Genomic DNA, 19,134 nt, shown 5'->3' with positions numbered 1-19,134 from the left:
GGCTCGGCATGGTCATTGGGACGCAGGACAGGCGCGTGGTGGTCACGGGCGCGGTGCCCACGATGGCCCCAGACTTGGGAAATTTGCAGTTCGGTGGCGCAGAGAATTTGGATCTCTGTCGTGAGCGGCTACGACAACTTCGGTCTCTCTGCCGGCCCCCCTACCAGATATGATATAGAAGGGCGGCTAGTGGTTTCGAAGGCAAGTACGGTACATCAGGTCGGCGGCCAATGGAATGCGGTGGTTGCTACCGGTTACCAGATTGTACCGGTATCTGTTGGACCGAGTGGCCAGGGAGCGAGCGCGGAGGGAAGTTCAAATTTTCAAACTTCGCAGCGGGCGACGCAGCAGCCAGTGCACGGGCAGCATGCGACCGCGGTAAGGCGGTTCGGCGACGGGCAAGACGCTGAAGATGGAGGGCCACGGAGGCCAAGGTCAGCTTGGTGGCGGCTAGAACGCAAGAGAGCCGTTGAGGACGCGAGAGGAGCGTCTACGCAACCACCAACGCTACGAGGCATCTAGGGCCCAGCGGCAAGTAGCAGCGACACGGTCGAAGGACGACGTATTGTGCTACGTTTGCCATGAGATGGGACATTATGCGGCGGTGTGCGAGCTGAAGCGCGCCGACCTGCGGGACAACAGCCCGGTAGTGGATCAGAACGGCGATGCGAGCAACCAAAGCACCGACGCTTTGGGAAATGCGCGGCGGGCATAGGGGACCCCACCCTACCGCTCGCTGAAGAGATACGGGGACGGATCAGAACCGCTCGTCCTCGCTCGGGACGAAGACGGCGAGGGCAACGGCGTGCACGCCAAGAAGAGGACTGGCGGGCGCAAGAAGGCAGAGAACGCACCGGTGAGGTGGTGCACGCTGAGGAACGTAATGAATAAGAACAAGCGGCGGTGCTGGTGCGGGACGAGCCCGCTGGCTTGGAGGATGAAGACAGAGCAGTGACCGACGAAGGTGGAGCCGTTGACCAGAGATCGCGATGCTCGCAGGCGGTCGTGAGGCACATGGTGCATGACGGCGGCATGGTGGACACGATCGGGGAAGACGTGGAAGAGTACGTCGGCCCGAGGAACAGCACGGACGGTGGACTACGGAATGGGGATGGCGGCGCAATGACGCCTGACCCAAGCACGGTGCGCCGTGGCGGCGGGTGCCGCGTACACTTCACGGGTGAGAGCGAGGGGATGACTGAAGACGGCGCTCCGGAGGTGACGACGGAGACGACGACCATCGTCGTCGACAGTAACGAGACGATGGTGGGCGACGGTGACGACGGTGAGTTGGCCGACAGCATTGGTGGTACGGACGAGTTCGAGGTTACGGACCCGGCCGTGATGACGACGAACGCAGTCGTGAACTCCTAGAGTTCGAACGGGAATGCAGCACACGGTGACGACGAGGGTGTGGCCGTGAACATGGAGTCGGCGATGATGCCGGTGCTCGTCGAGAAAGAACAGCGGACAGGGATGGCGGTGCACGGCAGTGCTACAGCCAGGAAGATTGTGGACGAAGTGTCAAGTGCTGGGGATGTCAAGTGCTGGGGATGGCGGGAACGAGACGCCACCTCCTGGCATGTAGCAAGTGGTGTCGACGGAAATGCAGCTCCGTGACGAGAAGAAGGTCAAGGTCATGCAGGCGAAGGCGAAGCCGAGAGAACCAGGCGACGTGGCTGAAGAAGCGGCCGGTGGGCAAGGATGGCGGCAAAGCGGCGTGAACGGTCGCTGCGACGCATAGTACGGTGGTCTGTGGAATTACAGCGGCGTACGACGACACCGAAGTCTAGCGCAAGCGGCACGGTGATGAACGATGAGTCGGGCGGGATGGAGATAGTGGCCATCGATGGCCTCGAGGGTGTGCAGAGGTAAAACGCAGAGAAGACGGTCGGCGACGTGAGCGAGGAGCCGAGCGGCGAGACGGCCAAGGACACCAGCGGGTACTTGCTGGCGTCCCGGATCAGACGACGGTTCGAGAAGCGCGTGAAGAAGGCGCAGGCGAAAGAGCGTCGGGAGTGGATGGTCCGGGGCCAGGCAAGTGTATACCCGGTCCAGACGTTCTTCCAGTACGACGACCACCGACGTAGCGGTGGCAGGGCAAAGTTGTTGACGGTGGGTGAGGCGAGCGTGAGCGGACACGCGCCGTCAGAAGCCAAGTCGACGACGAAGCCGGGACAGCGGCGGAGAACAACGAAGGCGTACATGTATCGTAGCGGTAGCAGCGACGAGGCACCGAGCATGGTGACTGAAGACGGACAGCAGCTGAAGGTCGGCAAGCTCCGCGCCGTGCAAGCGCCGGCGTTGGACCTGCTGCCGACAGCGATGGTTGAAGTGCGAGGGCTGTGGCAACCAGTGAAGCTCGACACTGGAGCTCAGTAATGTGTGGCGGGCAAGTCGTGGGTCAGTCTCGACACGAGGTTGGCTACGATGACACCAGTAGCCAACATGGAGGGGTTCAGCGGGGCGCTCGTGCGCGTCATGGGTGTGTGGCGCTTCGGATTCAAGACCCAGTATGGACAGGCGATGCGTGTGGACGCGCTCGTCGTGGATCACGACACCGAGGACTTCTTGGTTGGTGAAGACTGGATGTACGACAACGGAGTCAAGATCGACTTCGTCAGCAGTGATATGAAATGATACGACGACGGAGTGAAGAAGATCTTACCTTTCGTCGGAGTGGGAACGTGAGAGCAGCGAGGGGCTCGACCAGAAAAAAGTGCGTCTCCTGCGCAAGTGAAAATGCGCACACGGGCAGTGCACAACGTTGAGGTGGCGGTGCCAGCGAAGGATGGTGCCATGGGGCTGTTCATGCCACGGGTGCGGAAGCAGTCGCACTTGTTGCTGGCTCCTACACTAGTGACGGTGCGGGACGGCAAGGCAGTCGTTCCCGTTTTGAACTTGGTTGGACGCACGTCCAAGTTGCCCAGCAAGGAGAACCTTGGCACCTGGGTGCCGACCGACCGTGAGATGGACATCTTAGAGCTGGACGGCGAGTTAGATAGAGAGCGGGTGAGTGCGTGGTTGGAGTCGCTGCGTACGACGACTGCACCCCTGTCAAACGAAGACGAGCTGAACATCGGTGAGATAGAAGACAAAGACAAGGAGTTGATATTCACGGTACTACGCAACTTTCCATCGTTGCTAGAGCCGAAGACGGGATGCCCGCCAGCTACGACGTTGGGAGTGGTACACCATATCAACATGGGTTCAGAACCGCCTATCAAGGTGCGCCCGAGGAGACATTCGAGGTCGGAGCATGAGACGATCGACGTCGAAGTGAAGGGCATGCTTCACTACGGGGTGATCGAAGAGGGCGCGGAGGCATGGGGCTTCCCAGTCGTCCTCGTGCGGAAGGAGGACGGGGCCGTGCGGTTCTGTGTTGATTACCGCATGTTGAATGCGATCACTAAGAAGGATATCTACCCGCTCCCTCGCATCGACGAAGCACTAGAGACAATGCTTGGGGCGAGAAGGTTCACGAGTCTAGATATGCGTGCGGGCTACTGGCAGGTACCCGTGGCGGAGGACGACAAGGACAAGACGGGGTTCGTCACTCGGCAGGGCCTCTTTCGGTTTGTGAGGATGCCGTTTGGCTTGGCGAACGCCCCGGGCACGTTCCAACGTATGATGGACGCGGTGCTCCGGGGTCTCGCGTGGAAGAACTGTTTGGTCTATCTGGACGACGTGATCGTGTTTTCGAGTGGCACGGTTTCACGTCATGTGGTGGAGCTAGCTGTGGTACACGAGCGGCTGGCGATGGCCGGGCTGTCGTTGAAGCCCAAGAAGTGCTGTTTAGGCATGAAGAAGTTGGAGTATCTGGGGCACGAGCTGGATGAGAACAGTATTCGGCCCTTGGAGGCGTTGGTGGAGTGCGTGAGGCAGTTTCCGGTGCCTCGGGATGCAGCGGAAGTCCGTCGTTTCGTGCATCTTACTGGCTACTATCAGCGATTCGTGCCGAACTTTGGGACCAAGGCGGCGACAATGACTAGAATACTACGCAAACGTATTGAGTGGCAATGGGGGAGCGAGCAACGAGAATCTTTTGAAGGCGGAGCTGACTAGAAGGCCCCTTCTTATCTACCCTGATTTTAGCAAGTTATTTAAGCTAGTGACGTACGCATCGGTAGTGGGCTTGGGCGCGGCGCTCATGCAAAGACCACGGGAACGGCGACCAACCCGTGGCGTCCGCGTCCAAAGTCAACTCGCCGACGGTGTCCAAGTACGGGATCACAGACTTGGAGTGCGCTGCGGTAGTGTGGGCCGTGCGACGCTTCATGCCTTACTTGTATGGACGAAGGTTCGAGTTGGTGACGGATCATTCGGCTTTGACCTGGTTGATGTAGACGAAAAACTTGTCAGGCAGACTGCATAGATGAGCATTGCAGCTGCAAGAATACGATTTCAGTATTACGTACCGTGCGGGCTCCACCAACGTTGTAGCAGATGCGTTGTCACGAGCACAACTACGCGCCGTGGTGGTAGCAGAACCACTGCCGGAAGACAACGGGGCAGCTGGTGGTCAGCTGGCTCCAGAGACGGAGGAACCAGATGTCGGAATCGCTAGTGGCGAGGCACGCCAGTGGCGACAACGACAGCAGGGGAAGGTACAACGGAAACTGTGTCGCTAACTGAGGAGAGTGGCCAGTTGACGGACGAGGAAGTGAGGCAGCATCAGCGGGAGGACAAGCTGGTGAAGCGTCTCAAGGTGGACGGCGCCTACAAGGGGCTGGACGTGGCCGTGAAGAACGACTTAGTGTATTTACGTGGCAAGGCTGAGCACTACGACTGGTGCTGCCAGTCGCGTTGCGTGCGAAAGCGCTCCGTGAAGCATGACTCTATTTACGCAGGGCATCTGAGGACGCCTCAGACATTGGCATGGGTGGCTGTGTGTTATTGGTGGTCGGGCATACGAGGCCAAGTGAAGAAGTGGGTGCACAGCCGCAGGGATTGTAGTACCCAGAAGACACAGCCGACGGCGGTGATCCCACCGCTTCGAAGTCAAGCGATTGGTGCTGTTGGTGATCAGTGGGCTCTGGACGTGGCGGGGTCTCTACCGCTCACACAGGATGGTAATCGTTATGGCATCGCCGCGGTGGACTACGCGAGCAGGTACGCGATCGCCGTGGCGACACCCTCACACACGGCGGAGTACATTGCGAAATTTGTGGCGGAGCGTCTGGTGCTCGTCTACGGACCCATGCGTGAGTTGGTCATGGACGGAGCCCCGGAGCTCAACGGAGCAGTGGTGAAGCGGTTGGTGCGGTTGGTGCAGGCGAAGCAGGCGACACCGGTACCGTACAGGCCCATGCTGCTGGGTCTGGTGGAAATGTTCCACAAGGTGTGGAAGGACATGGTCGCTATGTACGTTAGCGAGGGCCAGGATGACTGGGACCAGTGGCTCCCGTGTGCTCTCTACGCCTACAATGGTGCGAAGCACGGGACCACGGGCTTTACGCCCAACGAGTTGATGATGGGTAGGCGTTTGCGGGCGCCAAACGAGTTGCTTCGGTCGAGTGAGGTGACGGCAGTGGGCAAGTGGTCGGCGTACCACAAGAGGCTGGTGAGACAGATGGAGAAGGCGGCAGCGTTAGCGAAAGAGGCGTTAGCGCTGAACCAGCGAAGACGAGAACGATACTACAACCAGGGCGTGAGGCAGAACGTGCGGTTTCAAGCAGGCGACTATGTGTGGCTGCTGAAACCTCGTCGAGGCAAAGGCGTCACGAAATTGGCGCACCAAAGGGTTGGTCCGGCGAGGATTGACCAGGACGTGGGCTATGACAACTGGATGGCAACGAGGCAGGACACGGGGGACTCGCACATAGCGGCTTGCTGCTGCGTTATCGTTGCAGGCCTGGCCAGCTGGAGACGGTGGCTGACCCGATACTACGCGAGCTCGCTGAGGATGAAGGCGAGGATGTGGGGAATGGCGTCTCTGCAACGGACATGCAGGGCGTGGATCGGAGTGCGAGGCCGAGCACTACGAGTAGTAGCGGCGAAGCTGTCGCGAGAAGAGATGATAATGGACGAGGCCGTGGCGGGTAGATGCCACTGGCTATCGATCAGATGACGGTGGATCATGCTGAGCCAACGGCAGCATAAACAGATCAGACAAGACAAGGTGAAGGGCGGAGCGTTGCGTCGGACGGCAGTGGGGCTGAAGATGTAGCGCCGAGTCAGGAACCACCAGGAATAGCTGGCGGGGGCGCCGGCCAGACTCAAGAGAGACCGACAGTCGGGGTTCGGCTGACGGGAGCAGAAGACAACGACGCAGGTAGTGGTGAAGTGCACGGCGAGGCGGTCGAAGCCAAGAAGGCGCCTCGGAAGCGCAAGACAACAGAGCGAGCGACGGCCATGGCAGTGACGGCCATAGCGAGCAGCAAAAGAAGCGACGGGTCGAGGCGGAGGCCCGGCAAGGACGAGCGGCGAGACGGAGTGCTCGTCGCGACCAGCAGACGACGGCAGGAGCAGAAGCCGTTGGTGCAGATGCGGATCTCCGGGTTTCGGGCGCTGCGGCGGCCGACCGTGGCGGAGTCACGAGAACCAGAAGCGGCGCCGACCACGGCGACGCAGCGACAGCAGACGAGGGCGGTGGTGACAGTGCAGTGCGGACTGGAGGCGGAGCTGCGCGTGCGCTCCGAGGTCCTGGAGCTACGCGCTGGACGACGTCGACTCACCACCTGCCACAGGAAGCAACAGCAGGATCAGTCATCGAACGAAGACAACGACGAGTACGCAATCGAGACGGAAGATACGAGATCCAGTACCAAGTGGAGGTTAAGACCATACCTGGTGGGCCAACGGCGGTGGAATGGCTCACTGCGCGTGAGTTCGAAGACTTGCTGGACAGAGGAAAGATCGGGGACGATCTTCTGTTGGGGGATGGCGTGTGGACATCACGTGCTCTTTAACCCCCATTCACCAATGTCGGAGGCTCCGACGACACCAAAATATTCAGGTCGGGGCCGCAGACATGATAGCAGATTAGGGAAACGAAAACATAGATGTGATCTGGACAGTCTACGTGTCACTCATCAAGTTTTGTGACGTGTGACAAGCTGACACTGCGAAAATTGGTGCAAACAGTTAAAATTCACGATTGGTAAAAAAAACAGTAGTTTTCATTGTTTTGCGAAGATGATGTTGGTCTTGTGCACGGTGAAGAGGGAGGAAGGCATACCGGTAGTTATGCGGCCGGTCTCCCCTCTCCTCTCGAGCAGTTCAAGCCCTCTCTTCAAGCAGCTCGCAGGGGCACCGCTCGACTTAGCAGGTGTCGCGTTGAGCCCTCCACTGCCCACCAGCACGGCCTTGGACAGTATCAAAGCACTCATGAAGAAGGCCAAGAAGAACCAGGTGGATACCCTGGCGCAGCAGTGACGCTCCGGCTCGCTGCAGCCGACGGTAGCGGCGGGGGGGGGGGGGGTAAGCCCAAATTAGCGTGTGCTACTCTCTTTGGTGTACGGCGCCGCCGTTGTGAACCCCGACCTGCAGCGCCTGCGCATGTAGCCGGAACAGATGCCGCGCATCATCACCGTCGGCATGAACGCCGGCACCGTGATCTTCCTGGCCATCGCCATCGCGGGGTACGCTGCCGTACGCTGCCAGCTCTCCGGTAACCTGCTATTCTCGGCTGTCTACATCCCGACCCGTACGCGACGTCCGTGGTGGGCTTTATCCCCAACCACGGCGTTGTCATCATGGCCTACCTCTTCATGCACGTGCGCATCGTGATGGCCTTCTCGACGATCGTCATGGCGGAGCGGTTCCCGCTGGGCACGCACAATAACACACCCACTGTCGAGCGTCGAGATCGACGAGAAGTTCTCGACCGTCCCCGTCGTGTCGCCAGCGACCCCGGACATCGAGTGCAACTACACGGAAACCTCCAGGTGGCGGTCAAGTACAAGGCCGAGTTCGCCGAGTACCGCGGCAAGCTCAACATGCTGCGCTACATCGTGTTGCGTCTGTGCATCTTGGCGCTGCTGGTGGTTGCCTCCGTCTTCATGCGCGACCAATTCCTCGCCTCGTCAATTTCACGAGCGCTTCGGCCGTCTCTACCGCTCATCTTCTACGCCAAGCACTTTTGGAACAAATTCCCCATGCACGAGCGCGTAGGCTCCATGCCGACCATCGTCGTCGCCACGATCCTCAGCGTGTACGTCATGTTCTACGCGAGCAAGAACCTGCCCAACCTAGACTCATTCTGCAAGGCCTGTTCAGCCTAGACTCGGACGGCGCCACGTTCCCGTATTGTCACGAGGAGTACCAGGCGGAAACGTACTATGCACGCAACTCTATATTGTAGACCAAGGCGTGCTGAAGTCAGCAAGGATAGTAGTAGGATTCCGAGAACCTACAGGCTCTGGGCGTGGTGACTTACGATTCGGCGAGCAGGATTCCTGCGGCAGCAGAGTCACTATTATGGCGAGACGCAATCAATAACGAGACCTAATGGTGTCAAGGTATTTCGCTGTCCATTCACAACCTAGCCACTTCGCCTCTACCTTGTCACAGCTACAGCCGGCCGCGATCTCCTCTTTGCCCATATCGATCGTCTCTTGTGAGTAGACACACTCGGCCCTCCCAATGTTCTCGTTGAAGCAGATTCCGGGACCCTCGGACTCCGATGAACACTCGCGAGACTACACCCTCTTGCATGTGGCGTCGTCCATGCGTTTGCTGACCAAGGACGCAGTCGGACACGCTGCTAGGCACGCATCACAAAAGTAGGAAACATTGGTCTCGAATTAGTTCAGAATGGAAAGCGTTGCGTTGGTTGGAAGTAGCAATTTCGTCGTCCGCTATGTCGAGGCAGAACCGTGGCAATGCATCGTGGCTGCTGTAATTTCTACTGTTGTTGGAGCTGTTAACTGACCCGCAACAGCTTGGGAAAGTCGTATTGGATCGACTTCGCTCAGAAACCCGCTGCAACAGGCAGGTATGTCTTGCACATTGGGCAATGCACAAACACCATCTCTAACGTACGCTCGTACTTAGCAACGTTGGGGAGTGAACAAACAAACGGAAGCCCCTCCTACGCAATGACCTGTAACCCTGGGAGATCACCCGTGGAAGTGATTTCTTTGACGTTATCTAATTACCCAAAGTAGACACATTCGAGAGTTGGAAGGCCAACGAGAGAAGGAAGAGTAGACAGGTTCGAGTGAGAGGATAGGTGAATAGTGTGCAAACACGTCATGGAAATGAACAAATAACTCGGAAGCTCTACGAGAGTTGTGGTGGTACGGACCAGCCAAAGCACAAAGAGGAATATGCAGCACAGACCCTCAGTAAGTTCGGTTAGTCATTCCAACCCCTACAGTACAACAAAAATACGAGAAGATAAAGTGACCACCAAAGCAAAATCTTCACTTGCAACTTTCGGACATGCAACAACCTAGTTATTAAAAGCCGGCGAGCTGCCCTCACTCCACACAGCACCATACTGACCATTCGTGTCAAACAGCAACACGCACCCGGAGCCGTGCAGCAGTGCAGCACTACCAGGGCGAAGTTGAAGTGTGTGAACTTAGCCTGTAATATCAGCGCGCTCATTCGCCGAAAAGCGCCCGTCTCCTCCAGCCAATGGCGTCCGTCCGCGCCTTTAGCGCCAGACCGCCGCAAATCTCGCTCCGCTTCGTCCTCCTTACCCACCATGGGCGAAGTGACCACTACGCCGCTGGTCGTAGCACTCTCGGCCGCTTCATCGTGCAGCACCAGCAGAAGAAAAGCAAGAAGGCTCGAAGCCCAGCAAGCCGCTGCCCTTCCCCATGACGTGCACGCCGCTTGAGCGCGTGCCGCTGGGCAGCTGCCCAAGCTCAAGAAGACCGGCTGCTGTGTGACGACCGAACTGAGTGCGTATCCGGTATCCGTGTGGTGCATGCGTCAGGTCTGAAGGTGAGCAGATCCGCTTCCCTTTGAGCTGGCTGTGGCCCAACGGACCGTGAACCTTACCGTTATGCTCTCTTTGTATGCACAGCCACCTACCAGAGTTCTGCGAGAGGCACGTCATGGGCTACGACTTGTGCGAGTTCTTCGAGAGGCGCGTCATGGGCTACGACTTGTACTGCGTGCCTGATCTGGCGGTGGGAGTGAGTCTACAGCGGCTGCACCGCTACCGAATGGACGCCGTGAGCATCGTCTCGAACATTTTGGTGATCCCGCAGATCATGGGCATGGGAGTCGTGATAGTGCCCAAGGTGGGCCCCGTGCTGCAGCAACCCCCCCCCCCCCCTGCCCGCCCATGGACATCGCCAAGCTATAGCTCGATTCGTCCTCAACAACCAGCGAAAAGCTGACGACACCAGGTATCGTGTAGATGTCGATCGCGGGGGCGACGCCACCCACGGCAATGACATCCGTAGCGTGGTCAACGACACAAAAATGACAGGAGGGCAACGTCGATCTGGCCGTCGCGAGCAGTTGACCTAAGCTGCGATTCCACTTCTTCACACTGGCATCATTCCCCACGCTGAGCAGCTCCATGTGGTGGAACACGACGTCGTGAACATCACTTGTCGCCTGGGTGTAGTGCACAGGCACTCGGGAGGGCAGATGCCACATTCCGAGAAACCCACCAGAACGAGATCGGCCTCCAGGAGACCGTCTACTGCCACCACCACCACCACCACATACCAGCCACATCTCAGACTCATCGTGAGCAACAGCTCCAACCCACAGCGACGGCGAGGCCGGTGATGCTGAGGACGATTGCGTCGCCGGCTAAGGCCGCAGGATCTCGACCTTCTTCTCCTGACGCACGTCCCAGATGCCGAGAGTGTCGCCCTCCGACCCCGTCACCAATTCCTGTGAATACTGCAGGTGGCGCACGGCGTGCAAGAAGTCTTCGTGCCCCCCCCCCCCAAAATGTCGCGTGAACTGCTGGGTGGTGACATCCCACTCGTGCGCGACGCTGTCTCCTCCGGCCAGGAACATATGTTCCGATGTCTTGCTCACGGCCACATTGTTCACCTCCGAGGCTGGCGGCAGAGCCCCTCGGAAACCAAGCGTGCACTGGCTGCAGCTTCTTGGCGCTTGCCGGGCGCTTCACCGCCGCCAGAATGTCCTTCCACTTCCACACGCGAAAGTCCTGGTCTCTCCCAGTCATCAATTAAAAATAAACTATCTTGTCAGAGCTTGCCGTAGTACTGGCAGACATGACTGCAGCTTTTGATTCCAAAGAATAATGGGTCCGTGTCATCTCCAGCAAAACGGAGCGAGTAGATCTGCGTCGAGTGCGCCTGGAACGAGAGGTTTGGGCCGGGGAAGGTGATCGCCCTGTACCGAATTCCCTATGTTATCACATTCTATTAGTATAAGTTATCGCTTACAGTGCCAATCTAGCCAATGAGAGAGCTATCGGGAAGCAACGTATGTCGCGTACAAGCGCCCCATCTACCTCTCCTGAGCTCATTCTGCCATTTGATGGCTCCGAGACAACTCAAAGGAAGAAAGCGCTTAACGGGCGGCCTTGGCCGCAAGGTGAGAACAAACACTGTTGATTCGTTCTCTGCAGCACACAAGCTTGACGTCTTACGTCATCTCGAGACCCACAACGATGCTAGGCAGACAATTCTGCATTACTATCCTGACTCAAGGTCAACAGCCGGAGGACCCTAATTGTGGCATGGCGCCGCATTGTACACCCAACGCGGAGGTGCCAACAAGAAAAAAGCTCGCCAGAAAGGTGAGGCCACCAGGAGAGAGAGGCCGACCTCGTTCGTAGGGTGAATGGCATGCGCGACGAAGGTGTGCCAGTCACGCCGACCATGCTGCGCATTCAAGCGCTAGATGTAGCTGAGGACGCTGGTATCAAACCGTTCAAGGCCTCGTGGTGCTTACAAGCCATTTCAAAGCGCGTCATCGATTTTCGCTGCGTTGTAGAACGCGACAGGGCCAGATTCGCCCTCCCGAGCTCGATCAAATTGCTCTCAAGTTTGCTGAGGAGGTGAAGGGAAAAGCGGAGGGAATAGGAGCAAGTAGGATCTACAACGCGGATCAAACTGCAAGCAGATCGAGCTGCTGGATGAGGACCTGCACCCCAACATTGAGCATGATGAGGGTGTAGTTTGCGAAAATGCCCAAGACGTCGTTGATGCAGTGCTCAGTGCGAGATCATATGATCGAGAAGTTGGTGAGTTTAGTTTCGACGATGACTTCGACCACGCATTTCGCGTTGTAGCGCTAAGTGAATAGACCACGTGGGTTTCATCACTCTCAATAGAAAGGACGTAGCTTCGCTGGTACACGTTGGTGTATGGCATAACATAGGGGTTTCGGTACACACACAATAAAATGGGTACATTATGCAAGACTTAGTGCTCAAATTTTGAATAAGCAGGTGGCGCATTTTGTTGAGCTCGCCCCGGCCCACTTGGTCCCAGTATGCGGGCTTCATGACTCGGCCGAGCTGGTAGATGTGCAGTAGCCCCGAGTTTGTGGCTGCCACGAGCAACGTCTGGCCGCCCGAGACCTTCTCGGGGGCAACCACCGCCTGCTACACGATGGTCTCGCTCGCGCGCATCTTGCGCAGCGGCTCGGCGCGGTAACGCCTGTTGAAGTACACGCGTGCACTGCAAGCGAGCGGTTGAGGATTAGCCGCAGAAGATGCGTCGGCAGCTGCGACGTTCCCTGCCACCTGAGAGTGGTAGCGCGGTAGTAGGTGCAAGGTCCCATGTAGAGGCTGAGCTGGCTACATGTAGCTGGGGCAGAGTTAAGCTCAATCTCACTCTCTCTTTTATTGCATCGTTAGCAAGTGCAATCCCGCCCGAGGGCAGGACCTTCAACAGGTTATGAGCCCAATGATACGAGCCACCGACGAGGCCAGCGGCGACGGCGTACAAGCCCCGACGCCAGCTCCGCCCGTCACCAGTCACGCAAGGACTGGCATGGTCGACGACCCTGAAGAGATGAGCGCCGCCGGAGTCCGCGAAAGGGACGGAGGCACTACGGCTGGCGCTAATGCCCCGGCAACTGGAGATAACGCTGCGGAGCTGATGGCACTCCTGCGTAGAGTAGCTGGGCAACTGGAGCGACTTGAGGAGTCGCAGACCAAGCTCATGGCCGGGGTACGGAGTGTCCATATCGAATCTGCAGCGCATGTACGCCGCGGCGCAGACGCCCCAACCACCGCCGGCAACCACGCCAGCTCCGCCGAATCACCAGGAAGACCAAGCCCAAGCTGGGCATCCGCCCTTCCGGCAAGGAGGCCAGGCCGTGCGTTATCCTGACGCACGCCAGAAGAAGCTGGCGATACGGCCGTTCGAAGGCAAGGAGTTGTACGTCGGTCTGGGTTCCGGGTTCCTCGAGTGGGGCCGCCGTTTCGAGCGGTAGGTTGCTTTGGGGCAGTCAGCGTGCGGCTTCGCCTGGACGGAGGATGTCAAAGTAGACCTGTTAGGACACTACCTCTCGGGAACAGCGGAAAGATACTACAACAAACAAGTTGAGACTTGGTGGGCGCAGATGCCCACGCTCCAGTTCGTGATGGAGCGCATGCTGGAGACTTTCAAGACCAGCATCACGCCCGCGCAGGCGATGAAGCTCTGTACGTCGCCCAAGGAGTCCAAACGTTCGTGGCCCGAACATTACATGTATCTCGTGGCCATCTCCGAAGCATGTGGCGGAGGCGCCGACTACCTCGTGCTGAACAACATCGTTCAGTACGCGTCCGCGGACTTGCGGACGGTACTGATGGCGAAGGTCGACGGTACAAGAATGGACTATCTCCAGCAGGCGGAAGAGCTTGCCCACTTCGCGCAAGCCTGGGAGCTCGAGCCCGCCAAACACAAGAACCTCGGCAGAGATGTGGTCGGTGCAGTGGGCGAGCGACGCGGGAAGGAGACAAGGACCTGTCATGAGTGCGGAAAGGTTGGGCACCTGCGAGCAGTGTGCCCCAATCGAGCGCAAGGAGGAGGCCGGAAGCCGGGCCTCACACTGGCTGTGAATGAGATACCAAAGAAGACTGGTGAGGCGTGGATACTGGACAGTGGCGCTAGCCGCCACTTGGTGACGAACGCATCGTGGCTCGACGATGCGGACTACTGCGAAGATGAGTGCGTGCAGCCAGACGGCAACGCGCTCAAGGTGACAAAGCGTGGGACGCTTACGCTGCGAGTCACTGCATGCGGACAGCCGCAGACGGTGAAGTTCACCAACGTCTACTACGCGTAGAACGTGGTCCACAACCTGCTCTCGTACGGGCAGTTGGACCAGAAAGGATACTCCTTGATGCGCAAGGGCGGATGACGTGTCGTCGGTACCCACGATGGAATGCATGTTGCGTTCGATGTCGACCTCCAGATGGGCGTCCTGGTGGTACCAGGCACAGTGGAGTGCAAGGCCGAGATGCCCTCGGACGTGATCATGGCGGCGCTGCACGAGACGGAAGCAGAGCCCGTGAGTGCGTCGGTGGACGTGCAACAAGGCACGTTGGTGGACTTCCACGGGCGCCGGGGGCACCTCTACTACGACGCAGTCGAAAGACTCGCGTAGGACCCAAGCTCGGGGATCGAGATCATCGACCACAAGCGCGTCAATTGCTTGACGTGCGCCCAGGGAAAGCAGTCGAAAAGCCGGCAATCGCGAAAGGATACCGATGTGCACTCCCCGATTGATCGCATAGGGGGTGTGATTTGCTCCGACTCAAGGGGCCCATGACACCGCGGGATCGGCTGCAGAACAGGTCTATGGTCAATTTCGTGGATCATAAGTCAAATTACTGCCGAGTGTTCCTGGCGAGGACAAAAGATGCTGCAGCAAAGCAATTTGAGCACTTCCTTATATTTTTCGAGAAACGATTCGACTGTCGAATTCACGTGCTAAGGACCGACTCAGGTGGAGAATATCAAAACGTAGACTTATTCTGCAAGAACACGGGTGTCGTGCGTCAAAGGAGCGAAGCCAACAATCAGGCAAGCAACGGCAAGGCCGAACGCATGCACCGGACCATAATGAATATGGCCAGGTGCATGATCTTTGCGTGCGGCTTGCCGCTCAACTTCTAGGGTGCCGCCGTGCCGTATGCGGCGTATATCTTGAACCGGTCGCCGACGAACTCCAACCTGGGACGAGTTTCGCCGCTCAAGGTGCTGACTAAGCAAATTCCACCTTTGGGAGAGATTGTGGTCTTCGGGTCACCATGCACGGTGTACCGTGACCCACGAAACAAGAAATTTTCTCAGCGAGCCCAACAGGGCATGATAGTGGGCATCAGCGAGGAAACCAAGGGGTACACGGTATTCCTACACAAGGACCGGGTGGTAGTGACCACCCAACACGTGAAAAACATCGAGACGCTGGATAAAACCCAGAACGAGCAGGTACAACGCCTGTATCTGCGTGAAGACGACGGCGCCGACGAGGATGAGTCCACGGGTGATGCTGCGGGTGCCGCTAAAGCGGCCGACACTGGAAACGCTACGACGGCTAGTCGGCGAAGAAGAAGGGCAAGGGCGTGCCACGAAGAAGCCCTGGCACCGCGAACGGCACATGACGCGATCCGCCGCGCGCAAGACTGCCGAAGACGCGGACAACTCCGACCAGTAGGAGTAGCCCAACGCGGGTATCGTGAACAACGTATTGGATGTGGACCCCAAAACTATCGCGAGGCTATGCGTAGCCCGCACCGAGATGGCTGGCTGAAAGCCATGACCGAGGAGCTTGAGGCCCTCGAGAACAACGAAGTTTGGAAGATCGTGCGAATGCCGCACGGCGTGCGCGTCTTGCACACGAAGTGGGTCTATAAGACCACACGAGACGCCGAGGAGTTGCTCGAGCGACTCAAGTCTCGACTTGTCGCCTGCGGCAACGAGCAGGAATTTGGGGTCAACTGCGGCATTACGTTCGCCGCCGCCATCGAGATGACGAGCGTGAAGATCATCCTAGTACTGGCCAGGAAGTGGGGAGTGCCTGCTAAACATGGAGATGTACCGAATGCCTACGTAAAGGCCGAGAAGGAAGCCGAACTAGACATTTACCTACGAATCCCGCAAGGGATGGTGCTCCCGAAGGAGCTATTGATGCAGCTTGGAGTCAAAGCGCCAACGAGGTTGTGCTGGAGCTTCGCAAAGCGCTCTACGGCCTGAAGCAGGCCGGCCGACTCTGGAGCAAATTGCTTCACAAGAAGCTGATCAGCATCGGTTTCGCCCAGCGCCTGGTAGACATGTATGTGTACTTCAGGCTCCAGGCTGGTGTTCTGCTAGTGGTGGGCGTCTACGTTGACGACCTGCTGGTCACCGGGACCGAGCAAGCCGCCGTGGATGCGTTCTCCGGTGAGCTGGACACGCTCTCAATCAAGGATCTGGAGCGTGCACAAGTTCCTGGGGATGCGGGTCGTATACGACGACACCGACGGGTACTACCTGGACCAGGAGGTGATGATCACCAACCTGCTAAAGGAGCATGGCATGGAGCACGCGCATGGAGTGCAAACGTCAATAGGAGATGACTCAAATGAGTGCGCGCGCAAAGACGCTGGTCTGCTCAAGTCGAACGAATACAACGGGGCAGTGACCATCTCGGACTTCCAGTCGTTAGTGGGGAGCCTGCTGTGGCTTGCGAGGTGCACTGGGCCGGACATTGCGTTCGCCGTGCACAAGGTGACTCGGCGCACGCATAGTCCAACCATGGACGATTGGAAGCTAGCAAAGCGTATACTTCGGTACCTCGCGGGGAGCCGAGAGCTGCGCCTGGGCATGCAAGGCATGGCCGACTCGGACGAGCCGCTGGAGGTGGTCGCGTACAGCGACGCTGACTTCGCCGCTGACAAAGAGGACCGCAAGTCCGTCACAGGCGGACTAGTGACGCTCGACGGTATGGCTGTAGCCTGTGTTTGTCGGAAGTAGGGAGGTGTGTCCCTATCGACGATGGAGGCCGAGTACACGGCGGCCTCCGTGATGGGACAAGAACTGTTGGGAGTTCGCGAGCTGCTGAACGAGCTCAGCGTACCTCTGGTGATGCCGATGCCCCTACGTGTCGACAATCAAGCGGCACTCAATCAGTTAAACGGAGAGAAGGCGTCGTCAAAGGCGAAGCATATCGACACCAGAATTAAGTTCATCGTGTATTTCACCAAGACGGGGGTGCTGGCGCCAGAGTACTGCGAAGGGAAGAGTATGCCCGCGGACGTGCTCACTAAAACACTGCCAGCCCTGAGGCTGCGCGAGCTGAGGTGCATTGTCGGACTGTCCTAGTCGGTTTGGTCGCATCGACCAACGAGGAGGAGTGTTGAAGTGCACGCGTGCACTGCAAGCGAGCGGCTGACGATTGGCCGCAGAAGATGCGTCGGCAGCTGCGACATTCCCTGGCACCTGAGAGTGGTAGCGCGGTAGTAGGTGCAAGGTACCATGTAGAGGCTGAGCTGGCTACATGTAGCTGGGGCAGAGTTAAGCTCAATCTCACTCTCTCTTTTACTGCATCGTTAGCAAGTGCAATCCCGCCCGAGGGCAGGACTTTCAACAACGCCGCCGGGTCCATCGTCTTCAGTCCGCAAATATTCGATTTTGGGTACGGTATTTAGGTCCGATATTTGCATCATTTGGGCTCCGAATTTGGGCCTCATAAAGCAAGTATGCTCTTCCTGCCCGGGACGACGCTCCCATTCCTGCGGCTTGCATTCTTTCTGGGCCTTATGTTATTGACTGCAGTCAACGACGCACTGCTAGGTCTAGCTAAACCCCTATTAATACCGCTCCTGCAGCGGTGGAGCGGAGCTCCGTTGCTACATGCGATGCAGCATGAAGCTACCGAAGCATGTCACGGTGTGCCTCGCAGATGGACTCCTTTGCCTCGGAAGGGCCCCCAAAATGTGAGTCCCCGATGGTTGCACTTAGTTGCTGCACACGTAGACCACTGACATTGGATATTGTTGCAATGGTTCGTGCAGGAGTTCGGTGGAGTGTTGGTGACGCCGGAACAGATCCGGATGGCGTTCCAGTTCCTCGATGCGGAGAAGAAGGGCCGCGTGATGCTCGAGAACCGGAGCTCTCGTCTGGGCATCTTCTACGACAACATGAGTCTCAAGGACGTGCGTCTGCTCCTCAGCGAGGAGGCCGAGCTCACGGAGGAGTACCTGAACGCTCTGCTGCTGCCGAACGAGGTCAAGAACTTCGATCCCGTGGCGGAGGCCTTCAAGGCCTACGACCCGGAGGAGACGGGCTTCATCTCGCGCGAGATATTGCGCTACGTGTTCGAGCGTCTGGGCTACGGCGCGCTTTCGGAGGAAGACCTAGACGTTCTCATCCCGTGCGCGGACGCCGACCACGACGGCCGCATCAACCTGGCCGACTTTCAAGCAATGCTAGAGTAAAAATACGCTTCATTGCTCTCTGTAACGGGGTTACACACACAAGTGACAACAGTCACTTGTGCACGATAACGGTCACAAGTGACAACTGTCACTTGTGCACGATAACGGTCACAAGTGACAACTGTCACTTGTGCATGACATTTGTCACTTATGGTTTAACAGATAAATATCTGTTAAAGGTTTTAGATACTTCCTCACATTGGTGTAAGACACACCAATGGATACCTTGAAGTGGACCACCACAGTGAGTGGTCCACACATACCCAAAAGATCCTATTGGTAGAAAGCAGCATCTTTCTACCAATCAGAGACATGCATATTAGCGGGGCTCTGACAGCCAGCCGCTGCCAACCCTTTCATAGATGATAAACAGTTTTTAGCAGATTTTAGAGGAAGATCAATTCACAAACAATTCAGTTCTCATTTTACCTTAAACTACCTACTTGGTGTTTTATTTGATTTATATTATACTTGTGGACTCAAGTATAATTAATTCAAATTATTAATAAACTACTACGCTTCCTCATACACGTAGCGCAACGTGTAAGCTAAAGTAGCGAGCCAAAGTAGGCCCACTACACTCTCTCCGTCTCCTACAACAGCTTCGTCGCCCCCCCCCCCCCCTCACCTACTTAAGAACTGCGTGCGACAGATCACATTTGACGTGGTAAGTACATGATCTGCCCTACGGTCCCTTTGACTCGAGAGCCACCGACTCGTCCGTCCGCAGAGAGCTCTCTCTCTCTCTCTCTCTCTCTCTCTCTCTCTCTCTCTCTCTCTCTCTCTCTCTCTCTCTCTCTCTCTCTCTCTCTCTCTCTCTCTCTCTCTCT

General features: G+C 57.5%; 1 protein-coding gene across 1 annotated transcript in view; it reads left to right on the top strand.

Annotated features, from left to right (window-relative positions):
- IUM83_12379 (Calcium-dependent protein kinase 29) overlaps positions 1-18,304 on the top strand; it is a gene marked incomplete at both ends in the record, with an annotated part of 38,074 nt that extends 19,770 nt beyond the window's left edge. The window contains one exon of the mRNA XM_067937000.1: positions 17,882-18,304. Coding sequence (XP_067785256.1) covers positions 17,882-18,304 — 423 coding nt within the window. The remainder of the gene's footprint in view (positions 1-17,881) is intronic.
- Positions 18,305-19,134: the final 830 nt, after the last annotated feature.

This window comes from Phytophthora cinnamomi (assembly GCF_018691715.1).
Source record: "Phytophthora cinnamomi strain GKB4 chromosome Unknown Contig81, whole genome shotgun sequence".
NCBI classification, from domain to species: domain Eukaryota; phylum Oomycota; class Peronosporomycetes; order Peronosporales; family Peronosporaceae; genus Phytophthora; species Phytophthora cinnamomi.
Note: the sequence above shows the minus strand (reverse complement) of the source record. Positions and strands in the feature narration are given on the sequence as shown.